The 21,600-nt window shown below is 41.9% G+C and overlaps 1 protein-coding gene across 17 annotated transcripts in view; it reads left to right on the top strand.

The window, feature by feature from the left end:
* The window catches only part of EPB41L3 (erythrocyte membrane protein band 4.1 like 3), a 145,952-nt gene that overhangs the window by 87,771 nt on the left and 36,581 nt on the right, over positions 1 to 21,600 (top strand). For all 17 annotated transcript variants that reach the window (XM_061399880.1, XM_061399895.1, XM_061399891.1 and 14 more), the window contains 5 exons: positions 201 to 243; positions 6,817 to 6,892; positions 9,027 to 9,245; positions 9,841 to 9,928; positions 16,230 to 16,382. In XM_061399880.1, coding sequence (XP_061255864.1) covers positions 201 to 243; positions 6,817 to 6,892; positions 9,027 to 9,245; positions 9,841 to 9,928; positions 16,230 to 16,382 — 579 coding nt within the window. The remainder of the gene's footprint in view (positions 1 to 200; positions 244 to 6,816; positions 6,893 to 9,026; positions 9,246 to 9,840; positions 9,929 to 16,229; positions 16,383 to 21,600) is intronic.

Raw genomic sequence — 21,600 nt, 5'->3', positions numbered from 1 at the left:
TCTCAAGAGACAAGAGCCTGGGCCCTCTCGGGACGAGTGAAGGCAGCTGGACATATTAGGGGCAGGACCCAGCTGGAGGCCCTTCCGACAGCCATTCCCTGCTCCCTCCCAAATGCACTTAGCCCGTGTCTCTACCCACTCAACACGAAATCGTTTCTGTTCTTCTCTGATTCATATTCAGACTCTCACTTCTTTTTCAGAACTGGTTGGATCCTGCTAAGGAAATTAAAAAACAGATTCGAAGTAAGTTCTTTTGGATTATTTTGTGTAGAAATGGGAGGGAGATTTCCAAACTGTGGGCTTATCTGAATTAGTACCTCTTACCCACATGGCTGGTGTGGATACAGTATTTTGAAAGACAGATTAAGATCTCAAGTTTTATTTTTGGCAGATTTGTCTGGCTCAGATACCCTTCACCCTTTATGAATTATGACAACCTGGGAGTAAAATGACATGACTTTTGACCTAGTCCCTTGCCTGTACACAGATGTGAGATGTGATTTAATCAAGTGGTGCCCCCATTGACAATCATTTTAAAGTTCCAAATTTAATTATTAATGTTATATTATGCCTAACCAAAGTACGAAAGGCAAGCAGTCAAGCTAGAAGTAACAGTCATTTAATAACAAGTCAGACTGAATTTTACTATCTGATGATAGCTTCTTTCCTTAGCCCCAAAAGGCAAATTAAGAAATGCACATTTCACATTTCCTAATGGACAAAACAACTACAGGAGCAGCACAGAAAGTTTAAAACAGGTAACTAATAAGTATGAGACAGGGTGCTAAATCTTCGTAGTAATTAACTGCTAATTAAAATGAGACATTTTTTCACCTATTCAGTGAAAATGGCACTGTAGCATAGGCAGTTGAGAGTGAGGATTTTTTTTAAATTTTTAACCCTTTTCTATAGCTGTTGCTTTTTGCTATGGATAAATGGTAAAAGATATACTTTATAGTTTCAAATAACTAGTTAATTTTTTCAAGCAGTTCATTTTTTATCAATAAAACCTAGTTTAATTTTCCAGAGCAAAGATTTTAAAATTTTAATAATTCCCTGCACTGGCAATTTTGTACTCAATTGGGAGAAATATAACCCTTTAAGAAGACACTTTTTGTCAATATTTATTAGAATTTAAAAGGTACTTATTCTTTGACCCCTAATTTTACTTGTAGAAGTGTTATCAGTGTGTGTGTTAGATAGGAGTATGTACATATGTGTACGTGTAGGAAAGTTCATTGTAATACCATTGGCATAGCAGAAAACTGTTTCAACTTAAATATCCATGTATAAGGAAATGATTAAATTGATCATGAAATAGCCATACCTTGAAATACTAGGTAGCTATTAAATAGAATGAGATAGAGTATAGTTTTAGCTCTCATTAGTGAGACCTTAAAGAAATAAATCATATTTGTTTAAACAGAATTATGCATAGGGACTTCCCTGGCAGTCCAGTAGCTAAGACTCCACGCTTCTGCTGCAGGGGGTGAGGGTTCAGAACTAAGACTCCAACGTGCGGTGCGGTACGGTGCAGCAAGACAGAGTTATGCATGTATATAGGTATGTGGATATTTGGGAAGAGCATGAATGTTATTAATAGTAAATACCCCCCAGAAATGTCCCTGCGGGGTAAGGGGTTGAGAACAACTAATTTTTTATTTAACCCTTTTCTGTGGCTATTGCTTTTTACTATGGATAAATGATAACAGGTAGATATACTTTATAATTTCAAATAACTAGTTAATTTTTTCAAGCAGTTCATTTTTTTTTGTCCATGAAATCTAGTTTAATTTTCCAGAGCAACTGATTCTATTTGGAGACAAAATTTAAGACGAGTTTATTAATAAGAACATCATTTCCATTGAAGTTTTCAACAGTTTACTATTAAAAGAGAAACATCTTTCTAGTGCCTTTGAATGTGCTGAGACCTCCAAATACCCTAGGTGCAAATAAAAAGTAATTAGTAGTAAGCAGTTTGAAGTGGTTTAATGCTAGGTAATATCTCAAAATAGTGAATTTTTCCTCAGATAGTAGAGAGCCTGATGAATTATTTGTACAGTGAAAACATCTTTACCATATTTTTGAGAGGAATTTGGTGTCATCACTAACAAGAAACTTGATAATGAAGTAGTTTGATAGAAATAAATTGGGATTGAAACCAGGGAAAGCTACAGGTGTGATAAGTAGATAAAAACACACCTTTATCCAGAGAGGTCCAGTAAAAACTTTAAGATGATGAATACGTTCTGAGAACTTTTTTATGGAGTTATTAAAAGCAGATGTGCTGAAATATGTCTTAGCATTTTGTGTGCTTTATTTAAGTTCCTTATAGTGACCTAATTAATAAAATACTATTTCGTACTTGGGTGATTTATAGTCACAAAGCACTTTGAAAATCTATTAAATGTTCAAGGATAAATCATAGTAGTGTTGCAGGAAAGGCTGTATGTATCAACAGGTAGTTTTTTTTGCTGTTAATAGAATTCTTTTTTTCTCTGTCTCTCTCTCTTTATTTCCCATTTATCCTTTGTCCTACCTTTCTTTCTAAGAGACAAGCTAAAGGGACAATCAGACATGAGATTTAAAGCAAATTTTCCTCATGTAGATTAGACAGTGTTTGTGACAGAAACATAAAACCAAGAGATAATCGTGCAGACAAAGGAGGCACAGAAAATTGGGATTTTTTTGGAAATGGAATTTGGTGTTTTTATCTATATTTCTCATTGCTTCCTGGGTACTAAATACCTTCTTTCCACCAAAGTTACATTCTGTTAGTATCAAGGCAGAAAAGTATTATCAGACCTCATGTAATTATTGTACAATCACCTTCTCTTCTAAACACACATAATAAAAGGATATTTCCATTATTTTTATGTTGTAGCCCCACAGTAGTTCTCTAGCATGAGATTTTCAAGACAATGGCAATCTAGCTGATAGAGATTTTAAATCACAAATTTATGAGAAACAGAAAATTCTGAGCCTGTAGAGTTTGTGCTTATAAAAAAATTCTTATTCCAGTCATCTTTTATGCCTAACAGATCTAAAATTTCTGAATCTACTATTTTAGGATATAGTGTATTTATAATATAGTGATTTTATGATATAGAATATATGATAGTCATTTATGCTATAAACATAGTATATTTAGACATTTTAAGATTTGGCAGGCATAGAAGACTAAAGTTAGAATTTTTGCATAATAATGAATTCTCTTTAGTTTCACAGTTTTCTAATTATCATAAATTTGTAATTTAAAAGCCTATATCAGTGTTATAGAATGTCATTTTTATGCATTGAGACTCCTCCAATTGTGAAGTCTCTAACCAGAGTCATCTGAGCAGATTCAGGATCACAGGCCTATTTATGGCATAACCATAGCTTCTCAGTGATTTGTTCCTACCAAACTCTCTATGGGGATATATATTTCAGTTTAAATCTGCCTTGCATATTAATTTCAAATTTTATGCCTCATTTCACTGGATTTTTTTCCCCTTGATTATGGTATAGGTTATATTTTCTTTAAGCTTTCCCACTTTTCAAAATAATGTCCTATGAGACCTCATTGTCATTTGAGTTATAATCTTCAGTTCAGTTCAGTTGCTCAGTAGTGTCTCAGACTCTTTGAGAACCCACGGACTGCAGCATGCCAGGCTTCCCTGTCCATCACCAACTCCCAGAGCTTGCTCAGACTCATGTCCATCGAGTCAGGGATGCCATCCAACCATCTCATCCTCTGTCGCCCCCTTCTCCTCCTGCCTTCAATCTTTCCCAGCATCAGGGTCTTTTCCAATGAGTCAGTTCTTCACATCAGGTGGCCAGAGTATTGGAGCTTCAGCTTCAGCATCAGTCCTTCCAATGAATTCCTTAGGATTAGTGATTTTCAAAGTGTGGTCCCCAAGACCAACTGTATGAGAACCATAAGGGCGTTTATTGAAATCATAGGTTCCTTGGCTGTGTTTCAAATCTCCAGAATAAAAACCTCTGAGAGTGGAACTTGTTGTTCTTCAGTCACTAAGTTGTGTCTGACTCTTTGGGACCCCATGGACTGCAACATGCCAGGCTCCTCTGTCCTTTACCATCTCCCAAAGTTTGCCCAAATTCATGTCCATTGAGTCAGTGATGCTATCTAACCATCTCTTCCTCTGCCGCCCCCTTCTCCTGCTGCCCTCAATCTTTCCCAGCGTCTGGGTCTTTTCCAGTGAGTCAGCTCTTTGCATAAGGTGGCCAGAGTATTGGAACTTCAATTTCAGCATCAGTCCTTCTAGTGAATATTCAGGGTTGATTTCCTTTAGGATGGGCTGGTTTGATCTCCTTGTGGAGATCAAAGCTATGGAGTAGAGTAGAGTGGAGCCTAGGGATTGACATTTTTACCAAGCCCCTCAGATGCTTCTCAGGCCCACAGTCCTTTGAAACTCACTTTCCTGTAATGAGGATTTTTGCATTGAAATATCTTTCTTCTATTTTTATTACCTCTTAGTTTCCAACTTAGAGTGTTTACCCTGAATTTATTATGAGTTTGTTTAATTACATTGCTAAACGATTCATTGGATTCACTTTAAAGTGGATGAAAATTATAAAAGAGCAATAAATCCATTTCCCATAACTAATCCATTAGCTTTCATTCCAGTTGCTTGGGGGTGAGCCAGCTCCCATTGTAAACTTCACTGTTGGCAAGTGTTCTGTTTTAGCAGGAAGTGAACAGGGATCAATAGGAGAGTAAAATCAAACCAGATTATTTTTAGAATAACAGGAGGACTTTTTCAAGAACAGGGGGAAGAATAATCACTAAGAATATATTTGATTGACAGATATGTTATGACTTGTAACTCTTAGAGCCAGTGTTTTGGGAATATTTTCTGGGTGGTTTAGAAATGACATGAAACACCCAGTAATACCTGGTCCCATGCTAAGTCCTTTGTAAGTCAACTTAAGAGGGATCCCTGCCAGGTGGAAACCTAAATGTAATATGAGTAATAATGTCAAGAACAAACCAGAATTAATAAATGGACCATGCCGTTGATGACAGAAACACAGGTAACCTATGCAGCCTGAGCATGTGCTACTCAAGCAAGAGAATAATGCAAAGGCTAGAGCTGGCGTGTACTTATCATGCTGGCACTTTTCTTGTGAATATTTGGGAAGAACTCTGGGAGAGAATGGAGCTTCCAGGAGTCATGGAATGAGGAGGCGAGATGGGGTGTGTTAGAAGTCTAGGAAAGAGCTTCCCTGGTGGCTCAGTGGTAAAGAATCTGCCTGCCAATGCAGGGGTCATGCCTTCAATCCCTGGCCCGGGAAGATCCCACGTGCTGAGGAACAACTAAGCCCCTGCACCACCCCTGCTGAGCCGGTGCACCCCAACCGGAGAGTAGCTCCAGCTCGACACAACTGGAGAAGGCCCACGTGCAGCAGCAAAGACCCAGAGCAGTCATAAAGAAAGAAAGAAAGCCTAGGAAAGTGTTTGAAGCATAAGGGTGGAACTGCAAGGACAGGAATCACAGAGCGAGAGGAAGAGTGTGGCTCAGAGGAAAGGCCTCCAGCACCAGAGCTGGGAGACCCAGAGGCTCTTCTCTGCAGCCGCTAAGAAGCAGCAGGCCCTCGCACTGTGCTTACTGGATGCAGAGAACAAATGAGAACAGTTCCCAGCCAGGAGCACACAGGCCTCAGTAATGTGCCACGTTAAAAGGTCAAATGGAAAGAGCAAGAGGAAAACATGTGACAGGGTGACCACAGAGAGAGAGAATGTAGGGAAAAAAAAAATGTGTTTTTTTCCACATTTAAAGTAATAAACCTGGTTAGGTGTGAAAGTGTTAAGTCGCCCAGTTGTGTCCGACTCTCTAAGACCCCGTGGACTGTGACCCGCCAGGCTCCTCTGTCCATGGAATTCTCCAGGCAAGAATGCTGGAGTCGGCAGCCATGCCTTTCTCTAGGGAATCTTCCTGACCCAGGGATCAAACCTGGGTCTCCCTCACTGCAGGTGGATTCTTTACCTTCTGAGCCAAAGAGCATGAATCAAAGGCAGAGCTCAGGGAGGCTCATGATGTCTCACATATGTGTGTAGACTGGCCCAAGAGCAGGTACCCGTGAGCTGATGTCTGGTTGACCTGCTTCCCCACTGGAGAGGCCAGAAGAGATGCTAGAGGAAGAGGAATGGCAGCGTGCAGTGAGGACCCATCCTGATCAGGGGATGATGAGGAGGGGTGGGTTTGGGGATGCACAGAAAATACCCGCAGTGTCTCTTTAATGAGAAATTTCCCCGAGTAAGAAGAGAGCTTTCCGAATGACCCATAGAGCAGATCATCCCTGAATATGACAGCAGACTTTTCCTGTAAAATAAAAATATTTTGAATAGTCCCTTGACATGTATTATTAGAGGATCTGACCTGTAGAAACGAAACAGACAAGACAAGGGAAGCGGGGTTATCTCTGCAGTGTTGGTATGTGAGCTCCCCAGAACTTCAGAGGATGGATCCGGCCAGCTCCAGTCTTGTCCAATTGAGGCCTTTCCATACCGTTTACTATTTTTCCCTCTTCCCAAAGCTTACCTTCGTCCCTGAGAAAGGGAGCAAATTTAGTCAATTTCCTTGCTTGTTAGAAGCTCCAGTAAAGGATTTAATGGGGGAGATTAGAGATTGAGTGTAGTTGCTGCGTTACCTGCGGATTTCACTGAACAGAAAAGTCACCATTTTCCAGGGATGATTCAGAGTTGTCAGCAAGTTAGTGCCTAGAGTTAAGACAGCTCTAGCTATCAGTTAGTATAATAAGTACAAAGGGATTGTCTGCAATTTTGTTATAAATTTTTTCTCCTCTCCATAGGTGGTGCTTGGCACTTTTCGTTTAATGTGAAATTTTACCCACCAGACCCTGCCCAGCTCTCTGAGGATATCACCAGGTATTTGAAAGTTGGCTGTGAAAAAGGCAGTCATGTTGGGGGCTGTGCTTCTCTTAAATTCTGGGGAAGGGAGCAGGCTTACACCTGGTGAGCTTCTTAGTCGACTGCGCCCAAAGGGCGAACAGAAGACAGCTGAATGGGAGCAAACATCTGATAAGAAGATTTGCCGAATGGTATCTGTTCACAGTTAAATCTTTGGTGTTAAGCTGATACTTCCTACTGCCTGACCCCGGTGGGAAAACACGGAATTGAGATGCTGTCATCCTCCCACTGCAGTCAAATTGGATGGGATTCAGCCTGAAATAATATGGCAACTCCTGGTGCTCCTGCTTTAAAACTTGGAAATGTGTCTTCAGATGCGTATGCCTTTGTATATAACCAGTCTGATACGTTGGTGGCTGTTTTGTGTATTTGTGTATGTGTACACACAGGCATGCACACACACACAAATATACATAAACACATGCACATTTAAGAGTTTACCTTCCATGCCTTCTATATACGAGGAAAATGATTCATTTGTTTTGGGGAAAGAACGTTAAGAAAGGAATATCGGTCTGGCCCGGTGGCTGAGCTTTGAGTGTAAGGAAGAATCTCTTTATGAAGTGATCCTGGGTTTGCTGCATGTCTTTTTAGGCCTCTTCAAATGCTTTCTGCTTTGGAATCCCAGGTCTTCTACTGTGTTTTGTAGTAAATTTATAAGCAGTCAGAGTGATACTGTACAGTGTACATCCTTCTTGGCAAGCTTTTCAGGAAAGAGAAATTACTCAAAAGTTTCAGTCACTTGCTATGATGAAAAATAATTCCAGTAGACATGTCAGAGAAGAGGAAAAACTAGTTCCAGAAGATTTCTTTTATATGTACATTAAATCAAAGAACAATTTATAATTTCTTATTTATATATACTTTCTAGTAATGTTGTGGCTATACACTACAGCTAATTTGTGGCTAATTTGTGGTTAGACAGCCTGTATATACTTGGATATGAAATCTAGTACATGATTCCTTTCTATTTATGTCATGTTTGTTGTTGTTCAGTCGCTAAGTCCTGTTCAACTCTTTGTGACCCCACGGATGGCAGCACGCCAGGCTCCTGTGTCCTCTACTCTCTCCTGGAGTTTGCTTAAATTCATGTCCATTGAGTCGGTGATGCTGTCTAACTGACTAGAACCTGTGAAATTTGTAGAAATCTTTGTATCTAGATTACACAGCATTTATATCATCACCTTTAAAAGCCATATTGTGAGGGGACCTTAAGACTTAATCATAGCCCTCAGCTTCAGCAGTTTGTTTTTTATGTGAAAAGTGCAAGGTATATTTTGTCATTTATACTCATATTCTGGGCTGTGAAGAGTATCATTAAAATTCGTCAATGTTTCCATTTACTGTGGAGTCTTCTCCAATTAGTATTATATCCATAACTCTTAGAAGCAAAATAACAGAAGATAAAAGTCAACTATTAATGGAGATGTTTAATATTGGCAAAATTATACAGAAGGTGTTCTGGATTCCCCCAATTTAAAATTGTTTACTTTTAGTGAAGAGATTTTAAGTACAAATTCTTCAAAGTCTTCATAACAGTTTAAGTTATCTTCATTTTAAAAAATGAGACTTTAACACAGGAGAAGGCATCCACTCTAAAGAGACCCTCATTTCAGGATGCAGGAGGTGGCAAGCCATGTTTGTGATGGCACAGCCACGGTTTATCTTGGTCCCATGGCAGGACCTTTCATCTAGATAGCAAAATGAGTCTTCCTTTAGGCTTTGGGGTCTCATCATTATATTTAAGAGCACTGTTTTAATATTAGAATTGCCTTCCCCCTACCCAGAGAGTTTGACCTTCAGCATTACCTTAATGTTAGAGGGACAGTCTGTAGGTTTCCTTTACCCTGTGCATCATGAACGCATCTATGTTTGATGACAAACGTGGAGTTGCCACTAGATGCCCTTAAATATTACATTTTGTGGCCAAGTATGTCTTCCCTTGGTGTGGAGATCCAAATAGAGATGCTGGACAGAGTGTCCCAGCGGGTCGTTGCACGGGGAGAAGTTGCCTGCTGCCCGCCTGGGACTGTGCGGGCTCCTTTCCGGTCTCCTAACTCTGGCTTTCCACCCGCCCTCTGGCCCCCGGAAGGTACTACCTCTGCTTGCAGCTGCGTGACGACATCGTGTCCGGCAGGCTGCCCTGCTCCTTTGTCACGCTGGCCCTGCTGGGCTCCTACACCGTGCAGTCGGAACTGGGTGACTATGACCCGGATGAGTGTGGCAGCGACTATATCAGCGAGTTCCGCTTCGCCCCAAACCACACGAAAGAACTGGAAGACAAGGTCATCGAGCTGCACAAGAGCCACAGGTGAGCGGCAGGGGCCCGGAGAGCATCCTGTCTGAGCTGTGCTCGGTGGGTGGGCGTCCCCTGCACTGCCTGCTTCTCCTGGGACCTCCAGGTTAATGGCTTGAGGATGGGACACAGTGGAGTGAGGTTCTGGGTCTGATACATTCTGGGTGGTTGGTGGTTCCGCTCCCACTTGGGATGTCCTTGTGCTGTTTCAGCTAAAAGTCATTTTTCTGATATTCTCCCCCGCACCCTACCTCCCTTAGAGCACAAATCAGTGTCTCTGTGGGAACTTGCATGTGAGCTAAGTGGGAAATATTACAGCCCCACCAGGTTCAAAGGCTTCCCTGGTGGCTCAGACAGTAAAGAATCCGTCTGCAATGAGGAAGACCCAGGTTCCATCCCTGGGTCAGAAAGATCCCCTGGAGAAGGAAATGGCAACCCACTGTGGTATTCTTGCCTAGAGAATTCCATGAACAGAGGAGCCTGGTGGGCTGCAGTCCATGGGATCACAAAGAGTTGGACACGACTGAGCAACTAACACTATCTTTCACCAGGTTTGTTAAAAAAAAAAAAAGAAACAGTATTGTAATTAATACTTTTCATTTCTTATCAGAGGAATGACGCCAGCAGAAGCAGAGATGCATTTTTTGGAAAACGCCAAAAAACTCTCCATGTATGGGGTCGATTTACACCATGCCAAGGTATACACTTTAACACTCCAGACTTTCTGATTTCATGGAAGTGTGTACAAGGCCCGGTTGTCACAAATATTGTGTGCTAAATTGCTATGTATACCCTTGTTCTGGACATCCACCAGGCAGTCAGTAAATTCTTGTTAAATTTTTAAAACTGTCTGTAAAGTTTAGGCTTCCCTGGTGGCTCAAATGGTAAAGAATCTTCCTGCAATGCAGGAGACCTGGGTTCGATCCCTGGGTTGGGAAGATCCCCTGGAGAAGGGAATGGCAACCCATTCAAGTATTCTTGCCTGGAGAATTCCATGGACAGAGGCTACAGTCTGTGGAATCACAGAGTCGGACACGACTGAGCTGCTAACGCTTTTACTTTCATAAGGTTTAGATGCTGTGACAAAGAATCAGTGCTTTGAAATAAGAGGATTATTTTGGAGTTCAAGTAAAGCTAGCCAGCCAGGCTAAGTCACTGGGTGAGTTGTTGAGGCTCTATCTTGATTCCAGGATCTCGGGAAGAGAGAAGTTGGGGTTGAAAGGTAGGCAGGCTAAGATTGGGGAGAAAGTACTAGCTGCTTTTACTCCCTGTCACACTTCTGGAATCTTTGTATTTTTCAACAGTGAGAGAGTGAGCATTGGAATGTTAGTCTGTTATCTAACAGCTATGAATAGAAGTGCCGTGGAAGCAAAGGCTTTCCTGAAATCTTGTATCATCAAAGCATAGAAGATGTGTTAGGCTCTTAGAGATAGATTCTGGTCCTTCAGCAGTGTTGAAGAGATCCATCCTTGAAATTGAGGGGCAGCTGCTTCTGACTTGGACTGATACAATGACGTCCTCCTGGGTGGGGACATGCCTTGACTTCCAGTGCACGGAGTGGTATGGTCTCACGGTCCAGACCTCACAAGAACGTGCACGCAACAGGCTGCCAGGCAAGCGAGCGTCTTATACAGTCAAGTTTGGGGCCAGTAAGTGAAGAGGGTTTTGGCAGGCTCTGTTCAGGCAAACATCTCAACAACGCTGGGGACCCCTGGGAGGGGAAATACATGATCTGTACTTTCTGTTGATGCTGCATTTGGAAAGCTGATGGGTTTAGAATGAGTTTGGACAAGATAATAGTGAGCAAATGAGTGCCGTTCTGACTGGGTTTGTCTGTGGATCATTTGTACATCACTCAGGATGAGCAACTTCTGAGGCCCAAAAGCTCCAATACGAGCAGGATCTCTGAGACTTGGCTGGGCCTTCACCGGGGAATGCTGGTACAGCAGAGCCAAGAGCGCTGACATTTGTGTGTAATTACAACAGCAGGTGTAGCTCTGTTTACTTGCCGGTTAATTATTACAGGTTTTCATTAGTTGGCACTCAGATCACATAGCGTTTTATAGTTTTATGTCAGCTATAAGGTAGAATGAGGAATTGAAAAAGAAAATAAGGACACACACTTAGATTGTTTTTCTCAGAGTTTTCCCCTGCATGACCAAAAGATAAAGAAACAAGACAAAAATGAAGGTAGCTTGGAAATTGGAGTGAATCAAAAGCTATTTTTGATACATACGATGACTCACTCACTACCCAGGGAGAATAAATAAATGAAAGATATGGGCCTCTGTTTAGGAGAAGGGCAGCTCAGGATGTGTCACTGTTCCTATCGGGAAAAACGAAGCCACTTAACATGGCTTTAACGACTAAATTAAAATAGATAGCTGGTTTTTCATTCGATAATGTGATTTGAAATTAGGCCAATTAAAAAAGAAAGAATTAAGGAAGTGGCAGTGCCGCCTGTGATAGGATTTCATCTGAATGCTAAGTATAACAAATGATATGGTTATGGGCTTCATTTTCTGCTGCAACTGCCCTCGATCATTTCAAGGAGGAAATTTACTGAATTACATTAAAGCTAATTTCCGGTTATAAGTGAGATGCTTCTCTGCTGTGGATAGTATCGAAAGGCCCTGAGTTTTAACACCTAGTTAGAAATTCTGAACTGTGATCTTGGACTCAACAGCTCTCCATGAAGAATAAATAACCTACATTAGGTGAAGTTCCCTTGTTTTGGAAAAACCTGTTCTTAATACTTTGTTTTTCTCCTGAAGAAGACTGTCTCTGCTTGTTGGTCATTTAATATCACTCTAAAGGCTCTGTCAGAGGCGTTTATTTCATACAAGATTCGGAATGTAGATATAAATCCATATTGGATATCCTGTGGACCAGGAGATAATAAAGGATGGGGAAGTTGGAACAGTGCTTTTAGATTGAGGGATAGTAGGTTTGTTTATTTTAATTGGGACAGGCTGAGACTGTCCAGGTCTTCCGTCAATGCTCCCTGCTAAACACATGTCCCCAAACACATGGTTATAGCTTTCAATACAGTTTGTCAAGTTACTGCTAGATGCTATGGGCTGCAGCAGAAACCTAGATATCAAAGTGAAAGTGAAAGTCGGTCAGTCGTGTCTGACTCTTTGCAACCCCATGGACTATACAGTCCACGGAATTCTCCAGGCCAGAATACTAGAGTGGGTAGCCTTTCCCTTCTCCAGGGGATCTTCCCAACCCAGGGATCGAACCCAGGTCTCCCACATTGCAGGCAGATTCTAAACCAGCTGAGCCACAAGGGAAGCCCCTAGATAGATATCAAAAGTATCCTTTTTTTAACCAACAAGAACCTATTATATAGCACATGGAACTCTGTTCCTTATGTGGCAGCCTGGATGAGGGGTGGGGTTTGGGGGAGAATAGATACATGTGTATGTATGGCTGAGTCTCTTCCCACTTCACCTGAAACTATCACAGCATTATTAATTGGCTTTAGCCCAAAACAAAAAGTTCAAAAGAAGAAATAATAATCCATTTTTTGGTTGCTGTGTCTTTAATGAAATGGAAACATTCATCCAGTTTTAAGCCCTGCTTATTCCTGACATTTTCTTTCTTCATTTGCTTTTTCTTCCAACCCATCCGTAGTAGCTTAACATGTGCTAGGCAGGTGCCGTGCTGAGCATGTAGGTCACTGAGATAAACAGAGCAGGTTCTTCCCCAGCCTGGGTCAGGGGAAGGAGGAGGAGGAGGAAGGGGAGTTTGGGGCAGCACATTTGCCTGGGGTGTGCTGGCCGCAGTAATGATAGGGGGCCACAGGAGAAGTGAGTGTGTTGAAGGCCCCACAAATAGTTTCCCACCTTCTCAGGGTTCAAGGACACTCATGAGTGATATGAAACATAATAATAGAAGAGGTTGTAAACGTCCAAAGGCGTGTTTCCTACTAGTTCTTCACCACAAAGACCGTGACTCAGGAGACCTTATTCCAGCAGCCCTGCTCACGTACACACATCTGCTTGAGGCCTGAGGGGTCACCTGGGTGGTCCCGAGAGCAGATCATCTGGATCTAAGCATCCACCGTGCCCGCTACATCCAGTGTCAGGTGACAGCTCTGTAAATTGCTCTTACAGTTACAGCCCTTGATAAATGGTGGGTGGTCTCTGGTCTTTGAATTCCCCTGAAATCTGATTACGTCGTCATATCCTGCCTTCAATTCCTTCCATCTCTCTAGAGTGAGGTCGTGTCTAATGGAGCAATACGTTTCCAAGGAGAAATGTTTCATTTTAAGTCAATTAGATTGTATGTGTAACCTCACCATGCCCAGAGAGGGACCAGAATACTTATTTTTGACTCTGGAAATGTTCCTCCTGTGCTTTGTACTGGCGAGATTTAGGACGTCAGTCCACCCACCCCCATACGGATGAGTCAGAAGCCCCTGTTTGGGTTCTTTTGTGTCTGTCTCCCCACTTTGCTGGGGCTGCAGTGACTCAAAGTGAGACAGCCCTGACAATGACATGTCCCCAGACCTCAGCTTTGCCTCTCCGTGACCCTTTTTCCAACAGCCAGTGAGAAACGGGTGGGGGGCTCCGCCTCACACACAGCCCCGCCTTCTGAACTTTGTCCTTAGCCCACGTAGGACACCGCTGATACTCACTTTACCCTGATCTCACCTGAACACAACGTTGAAGGGACACAAACGGGTCATGGGGCGTCTCCTGAGCTTCACATAACATCTCTGATGACCCCCGGGACCCCTCATCACACCTCCCTAGGAAGTGACCTAAAGATGTAGGATGCAGGTAGCTAAAGCAAGTTGCAAATACAGCACGATCCCCCTTTTGTTTAAAAAAAAAAAAAAAAGAGGCCTAGGACTTCCCTGGTGGCCCAGTGGTTAAGATTTCACCTTCCAATGCAGGGAATGTAGGTTCAATTCCTGCTCGGGGAGCTAAGATCCCCACATACCTTGCAGAGAAAAGCAATAATGTAACAAATTCAATAAAATACTTTAAAAACGATCCGTATCAAAAAAATCTGTTAAGAACAAACCTATACATATATATTAAGTGCATCTATATTTTTTGTCTGGGAACCAAGTGATTAAGAGTACGACTGGGCGGTGAGTGTGTGTTGGGGGCCTGTTGGGGAGGAGGTGCACACTTTAAAAAATTATTTTATACTCAAATTTTATAATGATATATTAAAAAATCAAGGCTCTTTTTAAAGCAACAAACCCCAAAACACTCAAAGGAAAGGATGGGGCCTGTCTGCTAGTGTCCATATTAGTTAAGTCCTGCCCCTAGAAACAGGCTGCCCATGTTCAGCTGGGATGGACAGCTAACCTATCTGTGCCTTGGTCTTCTTGCCTGTAAAGTGGGAATAATAAGAGCAACTAGCTCAGAAAAATGCTAGTGAAGATTAGTAATGTATGTAAAGTGGTCCGGCCAGACCTGGCACCCAGTGATGAGAACCCAGGCTCTGAACACCACTGCAATTAACAAACCTTCACCTGGATGACCTCCTCTATGTGCAGTATGGACATCATAAGTCCAGGATACCTGGGTGAATAGAGTCTCCACTAACAGATCTCCATAGCAATGAGTATCTTCATCACAAGGCTATTATTTAGTGGTAATGTGTTTTAAATGGCTGAAGTATTTTTCATACTTAAATCAGAGCTACAGGCAAGCCTTTTATAGGTTCCAACCTGGAGGCTTAAATAGTGTACCCAGCCATAAATGGAAATAGATGAGTTGCTCATCCTTCATTTTTTTTTTTTTGCAATTTTAATTTTATTTTATTTTTAAACTTTATAATATTGTATTGGTTTTGCCAAATATCGAAATGAATCCGCCACAGGTATACATGTGTTCCCCATCCTGAACCCTCCTCCCTCCTCCCTCCCCATACCCTCCCTCTGGGTCGTCCCAGTGCACCAGCTCCAAGCATCCAGTATCGTGCATCAAACCTGGACTGGCGACTCGTTTCATACATGATATTATACATGTTTCAATGCCATTCTCCCAAATCATCCCACTCTCTCCCTCTCCCACAGAGTCCAAAAGACTGTTCTATACATCAGTGTCTCTTTTGCTGTCTCGTATACACGGTTATTGTTACCATCTTTCTAAATTCCATATATATGTGTTAGTATACTGTATTGGTGTTTTTCTTTCTGGCTTACTTCACTCTGTATAATAGGCTCCAGTTTCATCCACCTCATTAGAACTGATTCAAATGTATTCTTTTTAATGGCTGAGTAATACTCCATTGTGTATATGTACCACTGCTTTCTTATCCATTCATCTGCTGATGGACATCTAGGTTGCTTCCATGTCCTGGCTATTATAAACAGTGCTGCGATGAACATTGGGGTACACGTGTCTCTTTCCCTTCTGGTTTCCTCAGTGTGTATGCCCAGCAGTGGGATTGCTTCATTTTTTTTTTTTAATCTTCTCTTTTGTATTGGAGTACAGCCGATTAACAATGTTGATAGTTTCAGCTGAACAGCCAAATTTAAAGCGAAAGTTGCTCAGTCATGTCCGACTCTTTGTGACCCCATGAACTATGCAGTCTGTGGATTTCTCCAGGCCAGAATACTGGAGTGAGTAGCCTTACCATTTTCCAGGGGATCTTCCCAATCCAGGGATCGAATCCAGGTCTCCTGCATTGCAGGTGGATTCTTTACCAGCTGAGCCACCAGGGAAGCCCAAACAGCCAAGGGATTCAGCAATACATAGACACATATTACATTTTAACTGTTTTTCTAGATGACCATTTTTTGTAGATGCATTATTATTTTTCTCTATGGCTTTGATATTCTAACTTTGTATTCTAAAAGGTAGCATGTTTTTTAATCCAACTTAGGCCTCTGTTATCATTCACTGATCTCTTTATTCTTGTGCCATGTATCACATGATGCAATTGCATTTAATTTAAAATATACTTTGATACCTGATAAGCCTAGGACTCCTTCGTTACCATTCCTTGTTTCTCGCTGCTGTTTTTCAGGATTCTGAAGGAGTCGACATCATGTTAGGAGTGTGTGCAAGTGGTTTGTTGATATATCGTGACCGACTTCGCATCAACAGATTTGCTTGGCCAAAGGTTCTAAAAATTTCATACAAACGGAACAACTTTTACATTAAGATCCGGCCAGGAGAGGTAAGTAGACCCCAATTTGCATGTACGTTGGGAAGAAAGTTACCAAAGAACCAACAGAACATTTTTCTAAATTTTTTTTAGTAGAAATTTACCTGGTCAGCAGCTTTATTAGGATAACTTTGTGACAGTAGATAGTCAATAAAAGTATTTGATATAAATCTTTAAGAAGAGTTCAAAAATGAAAATTCATAATTACATAGTTATTTGCACCCATGGACTCTATTTGTGTGTTACCGTAGTGGCTCAGTGGTAAAGAAGCCGCCTGTCAATGCAGAAGTGGGTTCTATCCTGGGTCAGGAAGCTCCCCTGGAGAAGGAAATGGCAATCTACTCCAGTATTCTTACCTAGGAAACCCCATGTACAGAGGAGCCTGGCGGGCTACAGTCCATGGGTTCTCAAAGAGTCAGACGTGACTTAACGACTAAACAACAGCAACTCTATTTGTAAAATATTTAATAATAAAATAAAAAATAAAAGTTTGTCTATTTAATCCTAAACCAAGAGGTTTTAAGACTTTTCTGATAAGATTAATGAATGTGAAAGACAAAAAAATGATCAAACAGAAGTTTAAATCCCCTGCTCACATGTTTGGAACTTGGCAGGACATAGTGAGTTATAGCTAACTGCCTAAGAGAATTTATTGTAGGTTTGTCCAAAAAACAATAGTGCATACAATCTTATCTTCCCTTTTTATTGTTTTGTTCTAATTTTTCCCCACTGCATACATTAATTGAATGATTTTTTCCTTTTGCATATTTTAATGTAAAAGCAGGATTCATGAATAATGTTTTGTGTTTTTTTGTGCTGTGGTAGAAAAGAAACTTAGTTGCTAAACCTCTTTGTGAATAAAGAATAGATTTCTTCCCCATCTGTCCTGTTGTGCTGTCTCTGCATCCTCTTTGTCCTCCAAATCTGATAGCATCCTAAAGGGAATAACATAGAGGTAGTGTGCTTCAAAGTATAAGAAAGATTAGAGCAAGCAAAACTGGGTGTAAATTGTGCAAGTTCAGTAGCCTGATACATTTCTCCTCTTTTGTTTTTCAATCAGAGAGACTAATGAAAGAATCAGAATTGTTAACTAATCTTTGCTCCTTAGGCAGAAATATCCATGATTAACTTACAGCCTCCTTAGTGGTTCCGTATCTATTTCTTGCCAACATTGTACTTGTTCGGTCGCTAAGTCATGTCTGACTCTTTGTGATCCCATGGACTGCAGCATACCAGGCTCCTCTGTCCTCCACTGTCTCTTTAAGTTTGCTCACATTAGTGTCCTTTGATGCCATCATGTCGGTGATGCCATCTAACAGTCTTACCCTCTGCCACACCCTTTTGCTTTCAGTCTTTCCAGCATCAGGGTCTTTTCCACATAATACATAGTAAATATCTGCTATTATCTCATAACAGATAATATATATGTCCAATTTCTAATTAAAGTAGTTAATATAATGGAAGTAGTCCAAGCCCTGATTTCAGCTCATCTAGCCTCTACATTTTCTGGTAGAGTATAGAATTACCTCCTGTCTTCGAAATCAACTTCTCCATGGGTGGAAAATGCAATTTCAAGCATCACTATATGGAGTATAATGGTTACAGTAGTTCATAATGCTATATTGTATATTTGAAGTTGCTGGTAGAATAGATCTTAGAAGTTCTTATCATAAGAAAACAAGATTGTAACTCTGTGCAGTGATGGATCATTAATTTGCCTTATATGGTAGTCATTTCACAAAATGTACAAATATCAAAACGTTATGTTGTACATCCGAAGCTAATATAATGTTATGTATCAGTTTCATTCTCAAAAGTTTAAAGAATCAGACTATAAAGCAGGCAATTGTGTTTAATGTAAATATAGAGTCAAACTTGTATTTGAAGACTGAAATAATCTACAAGCTTTTCATACAAATACATGAAATTAAAGTAATTTTTTATATTTCCTTAAGACTGCATGTTATGACCAAGATATTTTTGATTTATGGAGCATTTATTAACTGAGCATCTGTTTATTGCCAAGAACTGTGTTGGGCCAGCTTCCCAGGTGGTACTAGTGGCAAAGAACATGCCTGCCAATGCAGGAGACATAAGAGACTCTGGTTTGATCCCTGGGTCACGAAGATCCCCTGGAAGAGAGCATGGCAACCCACTCTAGTATTCTTGCCTGGAGCATCCCTTGGACAGAGGAGCCTGATGGGCTACATTCCAGTGGGTTGCAAAGAGTCAGACACTACTGAAGTGTGAATATTCACAACCCTGAATATTCATTGGAAGGACTGATGCTGAAGCTGAAGCTCCAATACTTTGGCCACCTGATGTGAAGAGCCGACTTGTGGGAAAAGACCCTGATGCTGGGAAAGATTGAGGGCAGGAGAAGAAGGGGATGACAGAGATGATTGTATGGCATCACCGACTCAATGGACTCGAGATTGAGCAAACTCTGAGAGATGGTGGAGGACAGGAAACCTGGTGTGCTGCAGTCCACGGGGTCGCAAAGAGTGGGACACAACTGAGTGACTGAACAATAACTGTGTTGGGCATTGAGAATAGAAAGATAAATGTGACCTTGTTCCTGTCCTGTAGGGAGTTTCTGTTTTGCAGAGAAACAGACTGAGACAGTTGGAATCACAGAGTCATGATCCAAGTGTGATAATATTCCATAGACGAGAAGTGAGTGTAGTGAGGGGCCAGAAGGGGAAGTCGGAGCAGTGCATCTGGAGACCACCATGAGCCGTGGGAGCTTTAAACTGGGATGTGACATACTCGGTGGATATTTTGGGATGAGATTCAGCAACTTAGTAATGTGATGTGATGGGACCTAAACTAGGGCAGAGGCTGTGGGAATAGACTGGAAAGAGCACATCTGAGAGAGGTTTCAGAGGCAGAGGCCGTGATCCTGCAGACAGGATGCAGGAAGGATCGAAGGAAGAAGAAGAGAGTCCAGGAAAATCAGAGGGCTTTGGGTTTGCATGAGAGGTTGATGGCGATGATATTATTAGATAAGAAAGAAAAGGGGGGAGAATTTCAGAAAAAAAAAAGATTGACATTTCTTTGCAACAGAGTTTTGGGTGATGGTGATCCTTGCGTAGTAAGAAATAAAAGATTTGAAGAGTGTCATCAACTGTATAATACATTTTATTCAAGGCCTTAGGCCTGGAAGAAATTACCAAAGAACAAGTAATTCTTGTTCAATGAGGACAAGCGGGGGAAAGACCCTAAAACAAAAATTATGGGTAGTGCCACTTTTTCTTGGCCTTCTTGGCTAAGATGAAGTGTAGTACAGGGGCTTCCCTGGAGGCTCAGTGGTAAAGAATCTGCCTGCTAATGCAGGAGATACGAGAGACACAGGTTCAATCCCTGGGTGAGGAAGATCCCCTGGAGAAGGGCATGGCAACCCACTCCAGTATTCTTGCCTGGAGAATCCCATGGGCAGAGGAGCCTGGTGGGCTACAGTCCATGGGGTTGCAAAGAATCAGACACGACTGAACCACAGAGTGTGCGCACACGTGTGCGCATGCACGCACACACACACACACACACCACCTTTTAAGGGAGGGGTTGGCAGAAGAGGACCAGAGGCCAATGAAGAAAAGCATCCAGAGAAGAAAAGACTAGCCAGAAACAGTCATGGCTGATATATAATGATGATGAGATGCAGTGACTCTGGTTCACCAGCAGTACCAAATGGGGCAGAGGAGCCTCTCAGATGGGAACAGAGAAGAGTGGGTTGAACTTCGCAGGCAGGTCCTGTCGTGACAGTAGGAGCTCAGAAAGGAGTGAAGACCGGGCAGGTGGCAGCCAGGTGAGAAGTGGGCTACAGAGGCTTCTCCTCCTGCCCCTCAGCCCTGACCCTGGCTCTGCAGAAACAAGCTCAGAGAACGTCCTCCCTGCCCTCACTTTTTACAACCATGTTTATAGGCTGAGCAGAAAGGGTGAGAAGGAATTACTGGTGACACAAAGGCTCCAAAGAAGTTGAAAGAAATGAATCCAAAGCCCAGAGAAAGATAAGCATTCAGAAAGTGCCGGCCCTCTCTCATCCTTGTGCTGAGGAGACTCTTCCTATAAAACCCCCGCCCTCAGCATCACAGTGTGTGGTCCTTCAGCAGAGCGTGTGGTCCGTATGAGATGCAGGATGAACACGTGGAAGATGGTTTAGTCGGGGTCCCTGGTCCTCTGGTCTGTCAGTTGACTGGGTGCACTAGGTGGGGTGAGTTCCCATGACCACCGCATGACCATCAGAGGGAGGGAGAATTTGGGGAAAGCAACTGCATTTACAGTCACCCATGATGTTCCCCCCATCTCCCCTGCCCAGTCCCTGTCAATGAACAAGGAAGAGAGGTCCAGCATATGAAAGCTCACATGCCTTGCACAGGACCCCTCCCTTGGTTCTTTGCCACGTAATTTCCTTTTGCTGCTGATTATACCGGTAGTCTGGTGGGTTTGAGCTCTTTGGGAAAGGCTTTACTGTTTAAGATGATTGCCCTCTGGTGGCCTGATGGATCCTGTCTTCAGAAAATTTTTTAAAAATTACTATCTGCCATAATGATATGAAAATCTGTTACTCAGGAAATTAGCTATTTCACTTTGGAGTGAGTGTCATCTCAAGTCTACATACTGAAAAATATGAAAATACGTTCTCCCAATCCTTGATCTTGTGCAGTCGGGTCTTCTTATCCCAAGGTTCTGCATCTGTGGATGCAACCAATCATGGATCAGAAATATTCAGGGAAAAAAATTCCAGAAAATTCTGAAAAGCTAAAAATTTGAATTTGTTGCAACTATTTCCATAGCATTTTACATTGTACTTAAATTCTTCCCCTAGCATTTACATTATGTTAGGCATTATAAGTAATCTAGAGATGATTTAAAGTCTGTGGGAGGGTTGTGTATGTTATATGCATATACTAGGCTATCTATGTAAGAGATTTGAGCATTGATGGGTTTTGTTATCCAGGGTGGCCTGGGACTCATCCCCTTGGATCTTGAAGGACAAATGTAGATAGTGATGAGAGATGTTAGCATCTAACATGGTAATCCATGTTGTTGTTCAGTCACTCAGTTGTGTCTCTTTGAAACCCCATGGACTGCAGCACACTAGGCTTCCCTGTCCTTCACTGTCTCCCAGAGCTTGCTCAAACTCATGTCCATTGAGTCGGTGATACCATCCAACCATCTCATCCTCTGTCACCCCCTGCTCCTCCTGCCCTCAATCTTTCCCAGCATC

The sequence above is a fragment of the Bos javanicus genome, chromosome 24 (genome assembly GCF_032452875.1).
Source record: "Bos javanicus breed banteng chromosome 24, ARS-OSU_banteng_1.0, whole genome shotgun sequence".
In the NCBI taxonomy this organism is placed as follows: Eukaryota; Metazoa; Chordata; class Mammalia; order Artiodactyla; family Bovidae; genus Bos; species Bos javanicus.
The sequence above is the reverse complement of the archived record's forward strand: the minus strand, read 5'-3'. Positions and strand labels throughout refer to the sequence as shown.